The sequence below is a fragment of the Mauremys reevesii genome, linkage group 2, assembly GCF_016161935.1.
Source record: "Mauremys reevesii isolate NIE-2019 linkage group 2, ASM1616193v1, whole genome shotgun sequence".
Lineage (NCBI taxonomy): Eukaryota > Metazoa > Chordata > Testudines > Geoemydidae > Mauremys > Mauremys reevesii.
The window spans coordinates 63,888,752-63,908,233 of record NC_052624.1 but is presented as its reverse complement, the minus strand read 5'-3'; the positions used below and the strand labels follow the sequence as shown (position 1 = coordinate 63,908,233).

Sequence of the window (19,482 nt, the reverse complement as noted above, 5' to 3'; positions counted from 1 at the left end):
GCTTTATTTTTGCTGTCTGTATTAATAATTAGGCTGTCCATTAATTGCAGTTAACTCAAGCAATTAACTCAAAAAAAAATTGCGATTAATCACACTGTTAAACAATAGAATACCAACTGAAATTTATTAAATATATTTTGGATGTTTTTCTACATTTTCAAATATATTGATTTCTATTACAACACAAAATACAAAGTGTACAGTGCTCACTTTATATTATTTTTATTACAAATATTTGCACTGTAAAATGATAAAAAACAGTATTTTTCAATTAACCTCATACAAGTACTGTAGTGTAATCACTTTATCGTGAAAAGAACAGGAGTACTTGTGGCACCTTAGAGACTAACAGATTTATTTGAGCATAAGCTTTTGTGGGCTACAGCCTACTTCATTCGATGCATGCAGTGGAAAATACAGTAGGAAAAGTGTGTGTGTGTCTGTGTGTCTGTGTATACACACACAGACACACACAACATGAAACAATGGGTGTTACCATCACCCACTACTGAGAGTGATCAGTTAAGGTGAGCTATTACCAGTAGGAGAGAGAGAAACTTTGTAGTGGTAATCAAAATGGTCCATTTGCAGCAGTTGACAGGAGGAAGGTGTGAGAAACAGTGGGGGGGGGGGGGGGAGGGGGGCGGAAGGAAATAAACATGGGGAAATAGTTTTACTTTGTGTAATGACCAATCCACTCCCAGTTTTTATTCAAGCCTAATTTAATGGTGTCCATTTTGCAAATTAATTCCAATTCAGCAGTCTCTCATTGGAGTCTGTTTTTGAAGTTTTTTTGTAATATTGTGACTTTTAGGTCTGTAATCGAGTGACCAGGGAGATTGAAGTGTTCTCTGACTGGTTTTTGAATGTTATAATTCCTGATGTCTGATTTGTGTCCATTTATTCTTTTACGTAGACACTGTCCGGTTTGGCCAATGTATATGGCAGAGGGACATTGCTGGCACATGATTGCATATATCACATTGGTAGATGTGCAGGTGAACGAGCCTCTGATAGTGTGGCTGATGTGATTAGGTCCTATGATGGTGTCCCCTGAATAGATATGTGGACAGAGTTGGCAACGGGCTTTGTTGCAAGGATAGGTTCCTGGGTTAGTGTTTTTGTTGTGTGGTCTGTGGTTGCTGGTGAGGATCCTTTCTCCCCCCCCACACACACACACACGTTTCTCTCTCTCCTGCTGGTAATAGCTCACCTTAAATGATCACTCTCGTTAGAGTGTGTGTGGTAACACCCATTGTTTTATTTTGTGTGTGCGTGTTCCTACTGTATTTTCCACTGCATGCATCCAATGAAGTGGGCTGTAGCCCACAAAAGCTTATGCTCAAATAAATTTGTTAGTCTCTAAGGTGCCACAAGTACTCCTGTTCTTTTTATTGTTCAGTGTGTGGCCTCATGACTTTACTGCATATTATTCAAATGCCACTCAGGGGCGTTTCTAAGGCACTTTTCACTATAGCATTCAAGTGCTTCACAAACATTTTATTTATCTGCAGCACACCCCTCTGAGGTGAGAGGGTATAATCTCCATTTTACAGAGGGGAACTGAGGGACAGAGATTTGGGTCAAAAGTCTCCTCTAATTTTGGGTGCCCAATTTGATACATCTACTCTGAAAAATCAGATCCTAATTCAGCATTATATAAGATTTTATAAATACATTCAAAGCAGAGCTCCATTGACTTCAGTTGCAGCTGTGAGCACTCAGCAGTTCTGCAAATCAGACCCCAGGGTATCAAGCTGGACACCCAGAAAATGAGAAACATAATTAGTAACCACTTGTATAAAATTTGGTTTAAGTGGCTAACATCACACAGAAATTCAGGGAGGAGGGGAAAGGATACTGTCAGTTGCTTTGACTGCCTATGCAACTTCTTCTATCAGTCTCTAACACAGACGATAAGGTTGACCTAGGGGCAAAGCTGACCATGAATTTTTTCCCACCCTTCTTGCCTACAAGTCTCCTTTATCTAGAATACTGTCAGAATGAGCACTCTTATTTACTATAAGGACTACTACAATTCTCTCAAGCTCTTTACTTTGTTTCCCAAGATAAGTAGTTCTGGGATGAGACTGGAGAGGCTATAATGTGGTCAGACAACAATCTTCTATCACATTTACAGGCTGAAATTCAAACACTGTCCTCTTGATTTTCCAGCCAGTTTGTGGGCTTGCACCATTCTGTTTCCCAGACATCAAAGCCATTTAATTTCATACATGCACACACCACTCAGGTATTGTCTTCTCCTCCCTGCCACTATTTACAGTTGGAAAAAAGGAGTGCTGGATCCAGGACACAGGCTGGAAGGTCGCCCTCAAGCGCACCCTCAAAATGCCTGCTTATTACCCGGTTGGTTGCGGGCAGAGCTTGAGCGAGCTGAGAGGGCTGGCTGATGGTCTGCCGGCACTTATAGCCTTTGCCCTTCTTTTGGAAGGGCTCTGGTTGAGGTTGGGCCTGAACCTGCAGGACTGTTGCGGCTTAAACCGCTTCCTCTCAGGCCCCGGGGGCATGTAAAGGCCCACAGAGCGCAAGGTAGTCCTAGCGTCTTTTAGGCCATGTAATTTACTGTCTGTTCCAAGAACAGTGCCAGGCCATGGAATGGGAGGTCCTGGATGGACTGCTGAACCTCCACCGACAGGCCCGATGACTGCAACCAGTATGCATGCCTCATAGAAACAGCCGAAGCCATGGGCTGGGCCGCAGAATCTGCTGCATCTGAGACCGCTTGGAGGGCTGCCCTGGCCAGTCCTGCCCTCGTTGAGGATAGCCGGGTATTCCTTCCTGGACTCCTCCGGCAGCGAGTCCATGAACTTACCCATGGACTGCCAAATACACCGCTACCTCGATATAACGCCACCCGATATAACACAAATTTGGATATAACACGGTAAAGCAGTCTCGGGCGGGGGGGGGGGGGGCAGAGCTGTGCACTCCGGTGGATCAAAGCAAGTTCAATATAACACGCTTTCACCTATAACGCGGTAAGATTTTTTTGGCTCCCAAGGACAGCGTTATATCGAGGTAGAGGTGTACTAAAATCACAGCAGCCAAAACAAGGCCTGATGGTTGGGCGCACTCAGCTGGAGGCTGGATGTAGAAGATTGAGCCTCTTTGCCTCCTTTTTCTTAGGCATCAACCCCGATTGGCCTTGTCTACTGTGCTCATTGGCTGCGGACATAACCAGCGAGTGTGGGGCAGGATGGGTATAAAGATATTCAAAACCCTTAGCGGTGACATAGTACTTTCTTTCCACCCGCATAGAGATGGGAGGCAGGGAGGAGGGTGTCTGCCACAGGGCCTTGAGTAGTTTCACCACTCCCTCGTGCACTAGCACTGCCAACCTGGAGGGGCACTTAATACATTGAACAGGGAATCTGAGGGCTCTGCCAGCTCCTCAGCTTCCAGCCCCAGTTTGATGCCACCCTCTTCAAAAGCTCTTGGTGGGCCCTTACACCATCCTGGGGGACTGCGTGAGAAAACCCTGCTTTCGTCTCATCTGGCGAAGATGACAAGGTGGCAGAGCTATCTATGATGAGGTCGCCAACTATCTTTCGGATGCCCCTTCGATGGTTGGGGAAACCCCCCAGGGGTTCCATAGTTGCCTGGAGGCCAGCCGGCCACTGGTGGCCCAGAGGGGAATGTCAATGTCCCCTGTGGGTGACCTTGGCTTGCAGGCAGGTCTTCCTCCTCGGGCTCTACATACTTCCTCCTCACTGTCGCAGCCCAAGAAGGGAGAAACTTGTCTGGGGGGACCAGAACAGTACCGAGGCCACCTGTCTACCCCATTCCTGTTGGCTCTCTGCGCGGCCCTCCACCGGGAGGCTTGCTCTCAATGCCGTGACTCCGGTGACTGGTGGATCACCGACAATACCCTGGCGATCAATGCCTCACACTTTGCCACTCCGTAGACCAGGATCGAGAGCGAGAGGATTGCTGTCTCGGAGACCATTGACATGCTCGCGGTGATCCGTACTGGCAATCCAGAGACCAGTGATGGGACTCCCATGACCAGCGTCTTGACCTGCCGGAGCAGTGCTAAGGACTGGGAGACTGACTCGGATGCTCCCAGCTCTGAGACTCTGGAGACTGGTGATGGACCTCTGCAGGTCTGCACCAGACCACTGGCGACTGACGCCGGGACTCCGAGAAACACTGCCTGGAGTCCAGGGACCGACACCAGGAACTCTGGCAAGTAAGCCAACCCCCATCCAGGGGCTGGTGGCGCTGTTCAGGCGAGTGCTGGCAGGGTGCCCCCTGCAGCGGTGAGAGGTGCCGCATTAATGGAGACCACTGGAAGGGTCCCAGGGCAGGTTTACCTCTCAAATGGGGCACTTCACTGGCAGGCGTGGACAGCACCACTATGCGCAGAGTGCCTCTGTTACTTCCCAGAATGATGAGCAGGTCTGGAAATGAGCTCAACAGCTCAATGGGAGCTGGAGACTGGCCACCGTCCAGAGGGGAACAGCCACCCTATGTGGGTCTTTGCTTTCCTCCGGCTCTCTCCCTCCCTTTACGGGATGTATGAGAACACTGTCTCCCGGCCCTTCTTTGCTTTTTAGCCAGTACCGGGAATGGGGATCGGTGCTGGTCAGCAGTTGGTGTCAGCAGCATGCTCCACACCAAAGCCACGGTGCTTGGAGCAGAAACCGATCTCATCAGCTTCAAGGTTGGTGCGAGGGCTGACTCCATAAGGAGCGCTCGAAGACTAATGTCCTGCTCCTTTTTGGTCCGCGGCCTGAAGCTCTTGCAAATGCGACACTTGTTGCTAATGCGGGTTTCCCCTAAACACTTCAGGCAGCTTCTATAAGGATCACTGAGTGGCATAGATTTTTTGCAGCAGTCACAAAGCTTGAAGCCCGAGGACCAGGGCATGCCCCATCCCTAGGCTAAGTCCTGTACGGAACTAACTAACTAATTCTAACTTTACACTAAGGAAGCTATTAACTATACAACTTTAACAACTATCTACAACGTATTCGCTACTAGGTACAGTTGATAGGAAAGCTTGCGGAGGCAAGGAGACATTCCAGCACCGTCACAGGCAGTAAGAAGGAACTGATGGAGGGGCAACCAGCTGTGTCCCTTATACCAGTGCATATGCACGCCACTCCAGAGGGCGCCAGAGCTGGTCCCCTACAGATACACTGAGGGAAAAACTTCGACACCGGTGCATGTGGCGAGCACACACAACTACAATGGAACCTATAACAGAATGGACGTGAGCAAGCACTCGAAGAAGAATTTTGATTTATTCACATATATCCTCCTCTCTCTTTTATTTGGAAACTAATTATGTTTTACCATTCTCAGTCTATTTTCATTTGACAGGAAGAATAGCAATTCTTACAGTATATTAAAATATAAATTGCTATTTGATGTGAGAAAAGAAGTATCTTCTTGACACATTTACCTGAAGTTGTTTCCTATTTGAGCATATTAGGTTCCTTCCATCTCATTACAAAATCTAAGCTGTGTCAGCAAATGAGCACAAGACTCTAGCACTGTTTCTCTGGGGTTTGCGAAAGGGCAAAACACATAGATCAGGAAGAACACTCTGCTAATTAAACTGCAGCGGATGACTCAAGAAGAGAAGAGCTTGTCATAAGTAATGTCTATGCCAAGAATGATCAGATTAAATATGCAAAATGTGAAGAAAAGGTGGGCAACAGCACAAAGCTGATATTCTAGATCTTAAATAGGCTGCAATAGTTCTGACAGTTTCCCTAATTATTCACAATAATGGACATAGGGTTCAAAAGGCAGGAGGAAGAAATACATTTTTCTCCATTATAGGTGCTGAGCACCAAGGCTAAAATCATGCCTGTCTGAACACTGATCAGTTTCTGCAAAGGTTAATAGCAATTAAATGTGGCAAACTAGACTAAATGAGAAACAGGTCATGATACCACTGTACTTGCAAAGAGCACAATACTTTGTAGAAAACTATTTCTGAAATATTTTTTAAAGTAGCAAGAGCATCTAGAAACTGAAACACAGTAAAAAAAAAACTGTTCAAATTAAAACATACATATATAGTTTAGGTAGTTTTCTTCATAAACCAGTTCACTAGCCCCCATTTTTCTTTTTATACAAGAGTATCTGAGCTAACCAAATAAAACAAAAAAATAATGATTCCTAACATCCCTTAAAAGATATGTTTGACCCTAAAAACTCCTCAATGCCAACAGTAACAGTAGCTCCTGACAAGCACAGTAGATCCAACACATTGCTTTCGTAGTACTTTATTTATCCAACGAGGGTCAAGTGAGGTATCTAATAAAAGTTTGTCATACTGAGTCTCATAATAGTTGCGAGATGGATGGAAGGATGGATATTTAAAAGGCTTCAGAGTAGTAGCTGTGTCAGTCTGTATCCGCAAAAAGAACAGGAATACTTGTGGCACCTTAGAGACTAACAAATTTATTTGAACATAAGCTTTCCTGGGCTCATGTTCAAATAAATTTGTTAGTCTCTAAGGTGCCACAAGTATTCCTGTTCTTTAAAAGGTTGTGTATGTACTGAAAAGATCTTTTAAAATCTGTCCCAGGCAAGGTGGACAAACAGTTACACCAGACAAAGGGATGTAGATTCACCTATTTGCCTTGGTTCATATGTAGATTAAGCATTGTAAGTCAATACAATGGAAGCACTGTTTTGCATATAGTCAACAAGAGGATGTGAAGGCAACTTGGAGCCAACCAGGAGAAGCAAAAAGACAGTTGGTTATCCATTCACTGAGGAAACAAAGAGTGGAAGGTATTCATGAACTCTTGGATCCTGGGTCAGTGAAAACCAGCTAGCTGTACAAAAGACTGACTCCTTGGGGGAAATCTACTTAACTACATAGAAAAAGTAACTGTTGATAAACACAGACCCAGGTTTGTGTTCTAATTTTTGTTTCCATTATCCTTATTTACGATCTCAAATTTTAGCCTTTGATAACAAGCATTGATAACACAGAATGGCGCTTTCCGTAGGGTTACCATATTTCAGATTCCCAAAAACAGAACACTGCCCATGGCAGGGGGGTAGAGTTGGGGATGCTGGAGGGGTGCCTGCAGTGGAGGTACTCAATGGTAGCGGGAGGCAGTGTTGCTCCATGTCATGGTGGCAGGCAAAAGCCCAGGATGCAGCAACAGCTGTCATTCAGCACCTCTTTGAGGGACACTCTCCCCAGGGCTGGGAATTGGGGCCTGAATGAGCGGGATCTGGCAACTGTGGCTTACAGGGGAATAGACCAACCTGCTGCAGATGCAGGGGAGGGACCAATCAGCTGCCGCTTGTCTGCTCAGCAAAACCCACAGACATTTCCTGTTATTTGAAAAATGTGTCCGTACAGAGAAAGAAAGCTCAAAAAAGAGGCTATGTCCAGGAAAAGTCGGACATATGGTGACCCTACTTTCAGAAGCACTTGGGCTGGGGCTCACCTGCTTTTAACTTACAAGACAAAGTAAGGGGTAGCAGAGCCCTGAGGAGATTGTTTGGGTGGTGTTGGCAAACCAATACTCAGTTAAGCACAAGCAAATCTTCCTCTTACTGGAGGCAGGAGGGTAACAAGGTAACTCTCACCCTGAGAAACAGAGATGACCCATAACTCTTGATGGGGGTTAGGGGAATGGCACAATTTAAAAGGGGCGGGACACATGACTGCTCCATGCATCACCTCTGGCTCCTTTTCCACTACCCCTGCGCCCCCCACACCCTTCCAAGCCGGCACCACCTTTCCCTCACTCCCCACTTACTTCTCCCATTGTCTCCCTGCTGTGGGCCAGAGCGGGCTCTGTACACCGACTGCCAAGCAGGTAACTGCAGTTGCAGGCAAGGAAGGGACAGAACTCAGAAGTCTTCCCCACACCCCCTCTGGGGGAGCTGTGCTGCCATCCCTGTCTCTCTTCCCTGCTCCAGGCACCTCCTAGGGGGCTCAGCAGGGGCACTAGGTGCTGGTGCCTTTCCCAGGCACATCCTCTTCAGCTATGCTCAGCCCCACTCCCACCCTGAAAGAAACTGGTGGTGTGTGTGGGGGGGGGGGGGGAGAATGCAATTCCGTCCCCCCCCCCCCAACACCCCTGCAGAGAAAGTGTCACACTATGAAGTCCTGGAAAATATATTAGCAAACAATACCATTTTTACTTTACCCTGTTTTAGATGACAGACAAGAGTCTCTGCCACTTCAAACTTTTGGTGGTTGAAAAGGCCAAAATGGAAATTGTTTCAATGTTTAATATTTTCATTCTGTTTAAATATTTCTTTGATTCTGTATCTCTTGCAAATCTGTCTTCATAAATGTACACCTTGCATTAAACTATATGCTAGATATTTAATTCAGAAACACTGGTAACACAATCCTCCAGCTTTTGTTTTGCCTTCAGTTTCAATTAAGTTTTCATATACTGGTGAGAGAATTAAAAACATCTGTGTTCTACAAGAAAGGCTGTGTATGTAATGTTAAGGAACAGGCATATGGTTATATATTGAAATAGCAATATGACTTGAAATAAGTTGACTTTTTTCTTTTTAAATATTAAAGCAATCAGAGGCTATGACTCAAAAACCAAAATAAACTGGTATTAGAATTCAAAAGAGATTTCTATAACTTGAATTTTCATCATTTTGTGTGCAAACTGTTCACCTTAAATAGTGCTCATCAGATATTTTTCAATAAAATTTCAGTTCTGATATGCTTAAGCATATCAGAATTTTTAAATGCTCACTATAGCCAAGCAATTGTTAGCTCCTGGATGCTGATTAATAAATGAAGGAAAAAAACAACAAGCAAGCTAACTTACATTGCTATCCTCAGGGTCTTCCAGACCATCAGGCCGACTAAGGTTGCGAGCAGGCTGACTGCAGACTACGTTGTCTTCCAGTTCCCAAGAGGAAGTCCTTACAGGCAGCCTTTGGAGCTCCTCAGGATAAAAAGCACCATCTGCTCCATCTGAAATAAAAATTAGAAGAACAGGCCTCTTATTTTGTATAAAAAGTTCTGTTCAATACAATTAGTACACTTTTTGTCATATCAAAATAATAATGAAATCAAAAATTTCAAATGTTTTCAGTTTAGAATTAATGAAACTAGGAGTTCTCAACCAAAGCCCAAAATCTGGTGAACAGAATGTACAACTAGAACAAACTTTGGAGTGAGAACACCATTGTTCTTGTGTCCTCTTGAAAGTTTTCCTTTTAGTGACTAGAGTCGACAGACTTATTAATGAATCCAGCCATTTCGACAAACATATTATATGCCAGGATATCAACAGTCCAGTCCTGTCTCTACATAAATAAAATTGCACCATTATTTTTAAATTGTGAGACAAAAGAAAGCTGAGGAAAATAAAACTTTACAAACCTCTTGTTTCCTGGATTGCATAAGGGTTTCCAAACTGCAGTACTGGTAGTCTACTTGGCACTGCAGGAACCAGTCCCCTCTCCTCTGAGTATGGACTGAGAAAATGTAAATCTTGCTGAGAAATCTGTCCCTTAGTTATCCTTTCAGCTTGATTTTCTGGAATCCTGCCAAGTTCCTAATTAACAAAAAGTTTTAAAATGTAATTAACACATGGAGTCAAATTATCAAATTTTTAAATTCTGATTAAATAGTTTAATTAAAAGCTTCAATTTTTAAAAAATAATTCCAATATTTATCTGCCAATTTTCAGATCCACCTTTCATGATTTGACTGAGCTAACTCTAAGTAACTCCAAGTTTTTGTTACATTATTAAATATATTGATAACTTATTTGTAAGAAATTTTATTTTGAAGTTCTATCATCAATAGATGCAAACTCAATAGCAAAATCACCAATATTGTTCATACAAATATCTACTTTTACAAAACAAATAAAAAAATCAGTTATAAAACAGAGGCTCTGCTACTTTCACCTGATCTCTCCTTACAACTGAGATGATGTGCATATTGTGAACAATTCACAAATAAAATTCCTGTTTTATCTCAAAAACACTATAACAGTGGTTCCCAAATTTGTTCCGCCGCTTGTACAGGGAAAGCCCCTGGCGTGCCGGGCTGGTTTGTTTACCTGCCGCGTCTGCAGGTTCAGCCAATCGCAGCTCCCACTGGCCAAGGGGAGCTCCAGGCCAAGGGGAGCTGCTGGAAGCAGCGGCCAGTACGTCCTTCAGCCCACGCCGCTTCCAGCAGCTCCCATTCTCTGGAGCAGCGAACCGCGGCCACTGGGAGCCGCAATCAGCCGAACCTGCAGATGCAGCAGGCAAACAAACCGGCCCGACCCACCAGAGGCTTTCCCTGCACAAGCGGCGGAACAAGTTTGGGAACCACTGCACTATAATTTAGGAACACACCGATTATGCAGAAATCAGATACAGGCTTGATGCAATACTCTAAAAATCTCTCTTTTAATAGATGCATAAAAACTTACTAGATATATTGGGCTGGATCATCTGCTGGTATACATCGGGGTAGCTCTGTTGACTTAAATGAAGCTATCTCAATTTATACCAGCAGAGGTTCTGGCCCACTGGGTTAAAGTTTCTTGCTTTCAATAAGAGAATTTTAAGATGGATGGGCCTTTATTCCACCCATTTCAAACTAGAGAAGAAACAAAACAATGTAACCGGAGAAAAAGTCAGAAGCTATCCTAACTTTTTCTGTCCTAAAATTTGTAGGTTGTTTGTTTATAAACCCCAAGGAGCAATCAAAAGAACTTCAAAGTGCAGTGTCTACTTTCTAAAAGTCTGAGACACTTTCTGAAAGTGGAAATGTCCCATATGCTTATAGTTTTTTTTCTACAATATGGAAACATTTTTGCTAAAAACATGATGGCACTTAATACTTTAATTCCAGCATCACCTAAGATTAAAATAGAATGTACATCAAAGTGCTTGTAAAAGGTGCTATAAAATAGTCTTAGCCATAAGCTGGATTGCTAGGGTAGAGACTGATTAAAAAAAATCAAAGGCTATATAAGTATGTAAATAAAACAGAAACTAAGTAATTTTATAGGTTTGAAGAGACTACAAATGAACATTTTTAGCATGCTATGTTTAGTGACATTTATAAACAAACACTGATAATGGAGTATAAATTGAAAAGCTGTTTACTGTACTATGCTTAACCTTTTAAATCATGGTTTCAGTCTAGCAGAGCACTTTGATTCTTCCTTGGAATTGTTCTAGCAAATTTATAGATATTTACATTACAAGCTTTTATAAGCTTCATACAATATTTTTATAGTTGCACTCCTCCTTGTGTGTGTTATTTAAAATAATGATTCCCTCCAGATAAATAGTTGTATCAAAATCCTGACATTCACTTAGCTTTTCTATGAATTAGAAAAATATGTTACAGACATATTTTAAAAAAGAAAACCATCAATGTATTTGGCTATTCCTTTGTATGAAAAACAGTATCAACAGCATTTTTGGTTGCTTTTGAAAAAAAAAAAAGTTAAATATTCTTATTTTCCAACTAGTTTACTCTATACTGAAATTACTTGAAGTCACTGTTTATTAAATAAAACAGCTGTGCTGAATTCCGCTCATGTATATCCTCTCTTCCATCTTGGTTTGTTCATATAACATGGAATGAATGTACTTACATATTTTAATAAACATTACTCTCTCCATTAGCAATGCCTTGCAAAAATTGTCATACTGTGATTAAGACATTGTATTGGGAAGTAGAATAAGAACACCTATTAATAATTGCCCTGCAAAACACTGAAGATACTTTCAGCATTAGAACATCATCTTTAATATTCAGCATGGATTTCTTTAGTTTTAATCATACACATACTGAACTTGATGAGAAAGCCAGCTTTGGAAAAAGTGGCAGTTCCTTTTCAAACACTTATTTAAAAATCTGGAATGGCATTAGAAGGTATACAAATGTCCTTTTAGATAAACTACAACTCTGAAGAGATCATTATCACACTGTAACATCTGTCAATCTGTTCTCTTACTGGCTGCTTGTGGGAATAATCAACAATGGTAGTGAATGCATGTCTGGTTATAAACAGAAACAATCCTTACGAAACAGTGGAAATAACTTATCAAACTATATATGAATATACACTGTTCTTCTTAGATGTCTGATTAGAATTGGACACAGCCACTTATCACAATTTCTAAGGAAAAAAGAATTCTGTTATAAGTATATGGATAACAGTTAATGCTAAACAAACAGCCAGTATATAAAAAGATTCTGCCTTACAAATTTCACTAGATTAAATGCAGCATATGATTAAATGTTCTAGAATTCTATTAGAGCATAAAAAAATTATTTCTAAACATAGTATTTCCAAATATCAAGTCAGATGTTTTGATGTTTCACTATTTGTTGTTTGGTTCTGGGATTCTTATTTTTTGATAAATATGGAAGTTATTTATAGAAATCTCACCATTGAATTATTTATTATTTAAAAATCAGTTAATTCATTTTTACTGCATTTTAAAATTTACCTTTACATGTTTTATGAGTGGTCTCTTTATATACTGTTCCCCACTGTATCTCTTTAAAACAAATTAACCAAGGCTGGCTAGAGTAGTCAGGAAGGAGTTAAACTAATAACAAAAGGGGAGACAGTAAAAAGAGGAAATATATGCACTCTCAGCACAAAATTGGGATGTTGAGAACAAACCAAGAAATCAAAGGATATGAAGAGAAGAAATTCTTGAATTGCCTAAACACCAATACTAGGAACCTGGGTAACAAACAAGAGGAACTGGAAATGTTAATTTATGAACAGAAATTTGATCTAGTTGGTATTACTGAAACCTAGTGGGATGATTCGCATGATGGAATGTTAAATAGGTTATAACCATTGATTTTAGGAAGGATCAAGTGGGAAAAAGAGGAGAAGGAGTGGCACTCTATGCCAAGAGGCATCACCTGTTTCCAAGTCATTGATAACTAAGAATAAAATCATCTTACATGCTTTGGCTTAATGTCCTAACAGTTAAAGCACAAGACAGGGTAGTAGTTGGTATCTGCTACAGACCACCAAACAACAGTAGGGAACAGGATGACCACCTCTTTATGCATCTATGTATAAGGAAAAAAACTGATCATGGGAGGACTTCAATTTGAGTGACATATGCTGGAGATATCATGCTGCCAGTACTAAAAAAATCCTTGGAATTTCTAAACACTATAGATGACAGTTTCCTAACTCAAAAAGTGTTGCAACTTGTCCTAACAGATAAAGAGGAACTGATCACAGAACTAAAAATTAGGGCTGTAAAATGATTACAAAAATTAATTGTGATTAATCACAAGATTAAACAACAGTTGTGATTAATCGCAGTTTTAATCACACTGTTAACCAATAATAAAATACCATATATTTAAATAATAGAATACCATTTATTTGGGATGCTTTTTACATTTTCAAATATATTGATTTAAATTACAACACAGAATACTAAATGTACAGTGCTCACTTTATATTATTATTTTTTATTACAAATATTTGCATTGAAAAAAGGTAAACAGTATTTTTCAATTCACCTCAAGCAAATATGACAAATAAATTAAAAAAAAAAATCTATGATTGCACTTTTTTTTTTTTTAAACATAACTGTTCTCAAAAATAAAATATAAAACTTTAGCAGAGTGGTGGGCAACCCACGGCCCGCACGCAGCCCGTCAGGGTAACCCGCTGGCGCGCCACGAGACAGTTTGTTTACACTGACTGTCTGCAGGCACAGCTGCCCGCAGCTTCCAGTGGCCGTGGTTCACTGATCCCAGCCAATGGGAGCTGTGGGAAGCGGCGTGGGCTGCACGGACGTGCTGGCCGCCGCTTCCTGCAGCTCCCATTGGCCGGCCATGCCAATGTAAACCAACTGTCTCGCGGCCTGTCAGTGGATTACCCCGACAGGCCACATGCAGCCCATAGGCTGCCCACCACTGCTTTAGAGCCTACAAGTCCACTCCGTCTTACTTCTTGTTCAACTACATTTATGGGAGATAATGCTGCCCGCTTCTTATTTATAGACTACTGGACAGGGTCACGATCGATTAGTACAGGGGTGAGGAGGGGAGACCGCTAGAATCACCCGGGGAGGTGGGGATTCCTGTGGCAAAGGCTCCAAGGCGCCCTTTCCCTGCTTCACATCCTCACAGCTGCTGGCAACTACCCTTCCGCCTTCCCTCATATAAAACAAATAAATAGATTAACCCTGAGGGAGTGGGCGCAAGACTGACTCAGAGGAGTCAGGAGGCATTTCAGTAATGTTTCAGTTCTGGTCTGGATAATACAGAGTCTCTTGTCCCCAGCTGCCTCCTGCTTGCTACCGCAGCAGGTGCCTCCCTCCCTACCTGGCAACCGAGTCCCATCTCCAGAGGTGTGCAATTAATGCTTGTTTAAAAAAAAAAAAAAAAAAAGAGGCTTTCATTTGTTTGGCACTAAACACATGTGATTGACAGCCCTACTAAAAATTAATGGTACCTTAGGTACAAGTTATCATGACTTGATCACATTTAGAATTTGAAAACAGAATAAATTGTAGACTAGTGTATATACTTGGTGCTTTAATAGGGCCACTTTCACAAAGCTAAAAACAACTGTTGGCTAAAAACAACAGCTCAGAAGAATTTAATCCGAAAAATCTGAATGATAATTGGGAGTAGTTTAAGAACACCTTACTACATCCCCAAAAAGCTGCAATCCCACAGCTGAGGAAGAACACAGTGCTGGTGAAAAAAACAACAACAATCTGGTTTAGAGAGGAAGTGAAGGCAGCTATAAAACCTGGAAGAAAGGGGAAGCTGATAGTAATGAATACAAATCGTAGAAAACTAATTAAGGGAAGCAAAGGGACATAAAGAGAAATCTATGGCCAGAAGAGTTAAGGACAATAAGGAGTTTTTAACTATATAAAGAACAAAAAGAATTTTGACACTAGTATTGGTCCACTACTAGATAGAAACAGTAGAATTATCAATAATAATGCAGAAAAGGCAAAACAAGTTCAATAAAAATTTCTGTTCAGTATTTGGGGGGAAAATAGATGATATAGTCTCATCACATTGTGATAACACTTTCATACCAATAGTATCTCTAGAAGATGTTAGACAGATGCTACTAGAGTCAGACATTTTAAAATCATCAGGTCCAGATAGCTTGCATCCAAGAGTTTGAAAAGAGCTGGCTGAGGAACTCACTGGACCATTAATGTTCATTTTCAACAAGTCTTGGCGCACTGAAGAAGTTCCAGAAGTTTGGAAGAAAGAATGTTGTGCCAAACAAGATGACTTAGGTAATTATAGGCCTATCAGCCTACCATCAATCCCAGAGAAGATAAGAAAGCAGCTGATTTGGGACTCAATTAATAAAGAATTAAAGGAGGATAATTTAATTCATGCAAATCAAAATGGGTTTATGGAAAATACATCTTGTCAAACTAATGATTTTTTTTGATGAGATGAAAAGTGCAGTCATTACAGGTTGATGCATCATAGAATCATAGATTATTAGAGTTGGAAGGGACCTCAGGAGGTCATCTAGTCCAACCCCCTGCTCAAAGCAGAACCAATCCCCAAAATGGCCCCCTCAAGGATTGAACTCACAACCCTGGGTTTAGCAGGCCAATGCTCAAACCACTGAGCTATCCCTCCCCATCAGACTTCTGTAAAGCATTTGACTTAGTAGTGCACAACATTTTGACTAAAAAACTACAATATAAAATTAATGTGGCACTCATTAAATGCATTAAAAACTGGCTAAGTGATAGATCTCAAAATGTAACTGTAAATGGGAATCAAGTGTGTTTCCAGAGGGGAGCCGCAAGAATCCGTTCTTGACCCTATACTAATCAACATTTTGAAAATAAAACTCATTACTGATAAAGTTTGCAGATGACACAAAAATTAGGGAAGTGGTAAATAATGAAGAGGACATGTCACTCATTCAGAGCAATCTGGATCACCTGGTAAACTGGATGCAAGCAAACAACATGTGTTTTAATAAGGCTAAATGTACACATCTAAGAACAAAAGAATGCAGGCCATGTTTACAGAAGCAGTGGTTCTGAAAAAGATTTAGGGGTCATGGTGGATAATCAGTGGACCATGAGCTCCCAATATGACACTGTGGCCAGAAGAGCTAATGCAAGGGGAAACTTGAGTAAAAGTAGAGAGGTTATTTTACCTCTATATTTGGCACTGGTACAAATGTGTTAGTTTCTGAGGTGCCACAAGTACTCCTGTTCTTTTTGGTGGAATACTATGTCCTGTTCTGGCGCCCACAATTCAAGGATTGTTGATAAATTGGAGAGGGTTTAGAGAAGAGCCATGAGAATGATTAAAAAGGATTAGAAAAAGTGCCTTACAGAAAGAGATTCAAGCAGCTCAATCTACTTCGTTTAACATAGAGAAGATTATGCGGTGACTTGAGTCCAGTCTAATTTTCTACATGGGGAAAAAATATTAAACAGTGGTCTCTGCAATCTAGTAGAGAAGGGTATAAAATGATCCAAAACCTGGAAGTTGAAGTTAGACAAATTCAGACTGGATTTTTTTTTTTATTTTTTTTTTTTTTGGGACAGTGATGGTAATTAACCACTGAAATAGTTTTCCAAAGGTCATAGTTGATACTTCATCACTGACATTTTCTAAATCAAGACTGAATTTTTCTCTAAAAGATACGCTCTAGGAATTATTTTGGGGAAGTTCAGTGGTCTGTGTTATTACAGGAGGTCAGACTGTTGAATCAGAATGGTCCCTTCTGACCTTGAAATCTATGAAGCACCAAAGTCCACTACACATAACATCTGATGGTTACAGTACCTTCTCACTGGTGAAGACCTCCAAATGTGATATCAGCTCTTTTATTGTTCTCTCCTTTTCTGCCAGCTGAACCTACATGAAAAAAAGTTTGCTTCACTTAGATTACGGAATGTATATACATTTCCCCATGTATTATGCTGTAAACACACAAAACACTCAGCAATTTAAAATCACATTTCTGTCTGAAAATATTTTACCTACTATAATTACATGCAACATCCTTTACAGTTGAATGAAGTTAGCAAAAAATATTTCTCTATTTTCTTCAGTTTGTTTACTGTGTGCATTTTTCAGCACTTTGTGTTTATTCGATGTCATTTACCTGGTAGCAGTGGGACATTAGAAGGACTCTTCTTCAGATACATGGCTAGGGATCAAGGGGAAAGGGCAGGAGTGATGACAGTGGTAAGGGATACATCTCTCCCAGGGAGGAGATTAGCAGTGGGAGGTAAATACTGATCCTGATGAAGCCTGCCAACAGGTTTGTATTTGCATGGATGAGGGGCCAACTACTTTGATGGTGTTGTTCTCAGGCCTGCCCACACTCCTGCTCAAAAATCCCACATGAACATCAGTAGGTGGGATAGAAAAACTATTTTTTCTCTAAAAGAATTCTTATTAAATTTGTGTGTGGTTCCACAACTCTCTACTTTGTGCCTCTTCCTATTCAATGTGTAGCCAAATAAGCTTACTTTATACTGGTCCTCCATTGCTGCTAGCTGGAGTTTTGCACTCTCACTGATTTTCACTTGTTCTTTCCATTTCAGCTCCAATTTGGCCAATTCATCAGCATAAACACTGCATTTCATTTTCTCATCCTAAAGTAGTATAACATAAGTCATGATGAATCACTTAACATTTTACAAATCTATGGATTTTTTTTTAATTATCTGACCATGCAACACTCAGTGCTTCCCAGAAATTAGACAATTGCCAGGTGGCTTCCCTGTGGATTGATTACAGGCCCCTATTTATGTGATAAGGCTTGGAAGAGGACAAGGGTATGGGGAACTATAGCAATGAGGTCCAATATACTTTTCCTTCTTGAGCCTTCAACAAGCTGCTATTCTTCTCTCTCCTTATCTGTTCTAGCTTTTTTGTATATACACAGTTTTACTCCTGCTCTTCAAAACATGCTGCCACTCTGTAAGGTGTCTCACATCCACTTCAATAAAAAACCCATTCCAGCGAGCTTTGCAAACACCCAGAGCATCTTTCATCCAGAAGGTCAAAGGCAAAGGTTTCCTTTAAAGCATCCCATGTAACTCAAATGACCAACACAAGTCAGTAATGAACCAGCAGAAATGCGACCCGCCCTCCGCCACAGAAAGTAATGAATGCAATTGCCTTGCACATGTCACACCATGGTAAACAAACATATTAGCATAATATTTTTGTGAAAACATGAAATATAGGGTGGTAATCTTAATGGAAACAAGTGAATGCACTTTATTTAAATAGTTGCCTCCAAAGAAGATCTCTTCGCAGAGATTTCCATTTCACCATTTCAGGTTGTTCTCACCCCAATATTTGCTTTATAAAATTACCGACATTCCACTTCCACCCAAAAATAGCAGACAATCAAACATGCAAAGAATACCATAGCACCCACACAATGGGGTCTTAAAATTCTACTTTGAAGATACCTGCTTATGATAAAGTTTCTATTATGATCACATCTGTGCTATATGAATGACTATTAAGGGAACAAACAGTTCAGTAGCTGAGAAGAGTATTTCAACGTTTGAGATTTATTCCCTGTAGCTACTTTCTGTTCAACTTTCCAAAAGCAGCCCTTTACTTACTGATAACATTTGCTTGCATTTCTTATACTTCTCTGTTTTCTCAGCAATTTCTTTGTTCATTTCACATGCTTGCTCCTTTACCACGAACTCTGAAACTATATCAGGTGAAATGGGGCTAGCTGCAAATATTGAAAAAAAAATATGAATATTTGTTCTTTGTTTTTTAAATAAACGCAGCACAACAGGAATGAATGAAGGGTGGACAACAGTTCAGATCTTGCCAATGTCACACACACTAATATGCATCTTGGAGACAACATGTACATGACCCAATCTCTGCTGGCCACAGGCATATTAAGATGAGGGCAGCTGTATCAGGCTCTTGCCAATGAAGCCCTCAACTGGGCAAAGTTTGGATACCCATGCTGAACAGAAAATATTCCACAGCACATAAAGTGTTTGGAGAACATCCCTTTGAGAAATTAAACCATTTATAAACTTAATTCTCAGAGCACAATATTATTGGTACATATATTTTACCCTTTAGAAAAAATGCTTAATAAATGTCACAAAATTGCAACTATTTACTTTCTCTCCAGTATGTGTTATGACATATTACATGTTCCTTTCTTTATGCTTAGAAGGCTAGATTTGTGGGAAGCTTAATAGTCCATGAAAATTACAACACAGTCAAGTGTTTTCTAGCAAATCATGAATGTCTATAAATTATTAGGATACATAGTTCTGTTCTTTTCTGTAGATAACTGAACACTTTACCAGCACGGATTTTGCAATAAAATATATTAAATTGTAACTGTGCCATGGCTGAAGAGATGTTATGTTACTGTAAACATTTCTTTTTACTGAAATTCTGTTCATTAGCTAAACAAAAATAAAAAAACATTCTATATATCTTAATAATTGATCTTAAACACCAACTCAGGGCTCAATCCTGCCAAC

General features: G+C 40.7%; 1 protein-coding gene across 7 annotated transcripts in view; it reads right to left on the bottom strand.

Moving 5' to 3' along the window:
* The window catches only part of TAX1BP1 (Tax1 binding protein 1), a 76,106-nt gene that overhangs the window by 5,121 nt on the left and 51,503 nt on the right, over nucleotides 1-19,482 (bottom strand). For all 7 annotated transcript variants that reach the window (XR_005593824.1, XM_039523428.1, XM_039523423.1 and 4 more), the window contains 5 exons: nucleotides 18,583-18,701; nucleotides 17,470-17,595; nucleotides 16,778-16,849; nucleotides 9,365-9,539; nucleotides 8,805-8,953 (listed from right to left, as the gene is read on the bottom strand). Coding sequence is in view for 6 of the 7 variants with exons in the window: in XM_039523428.1 (XP_039379362.1) it covers nucleotides 8,805-8,953; nucleotides 9,365-9,539; nucleotides 16,778-16,849; nucleotides 17,470-17,595; nucleotides 18,583-18,701 (641 nt within the window). In the remaining variant the exon portion in view is untranslated. The remainder of the gene's footprint in view (nucleotides 1-8,804; nucleotides 8,954-9,364; nucleotides 9,540-16,777; nucleotides 16,850-17,469; nucleotides 17,596-18,582; nucleotides 18,702-19,482) is intronic.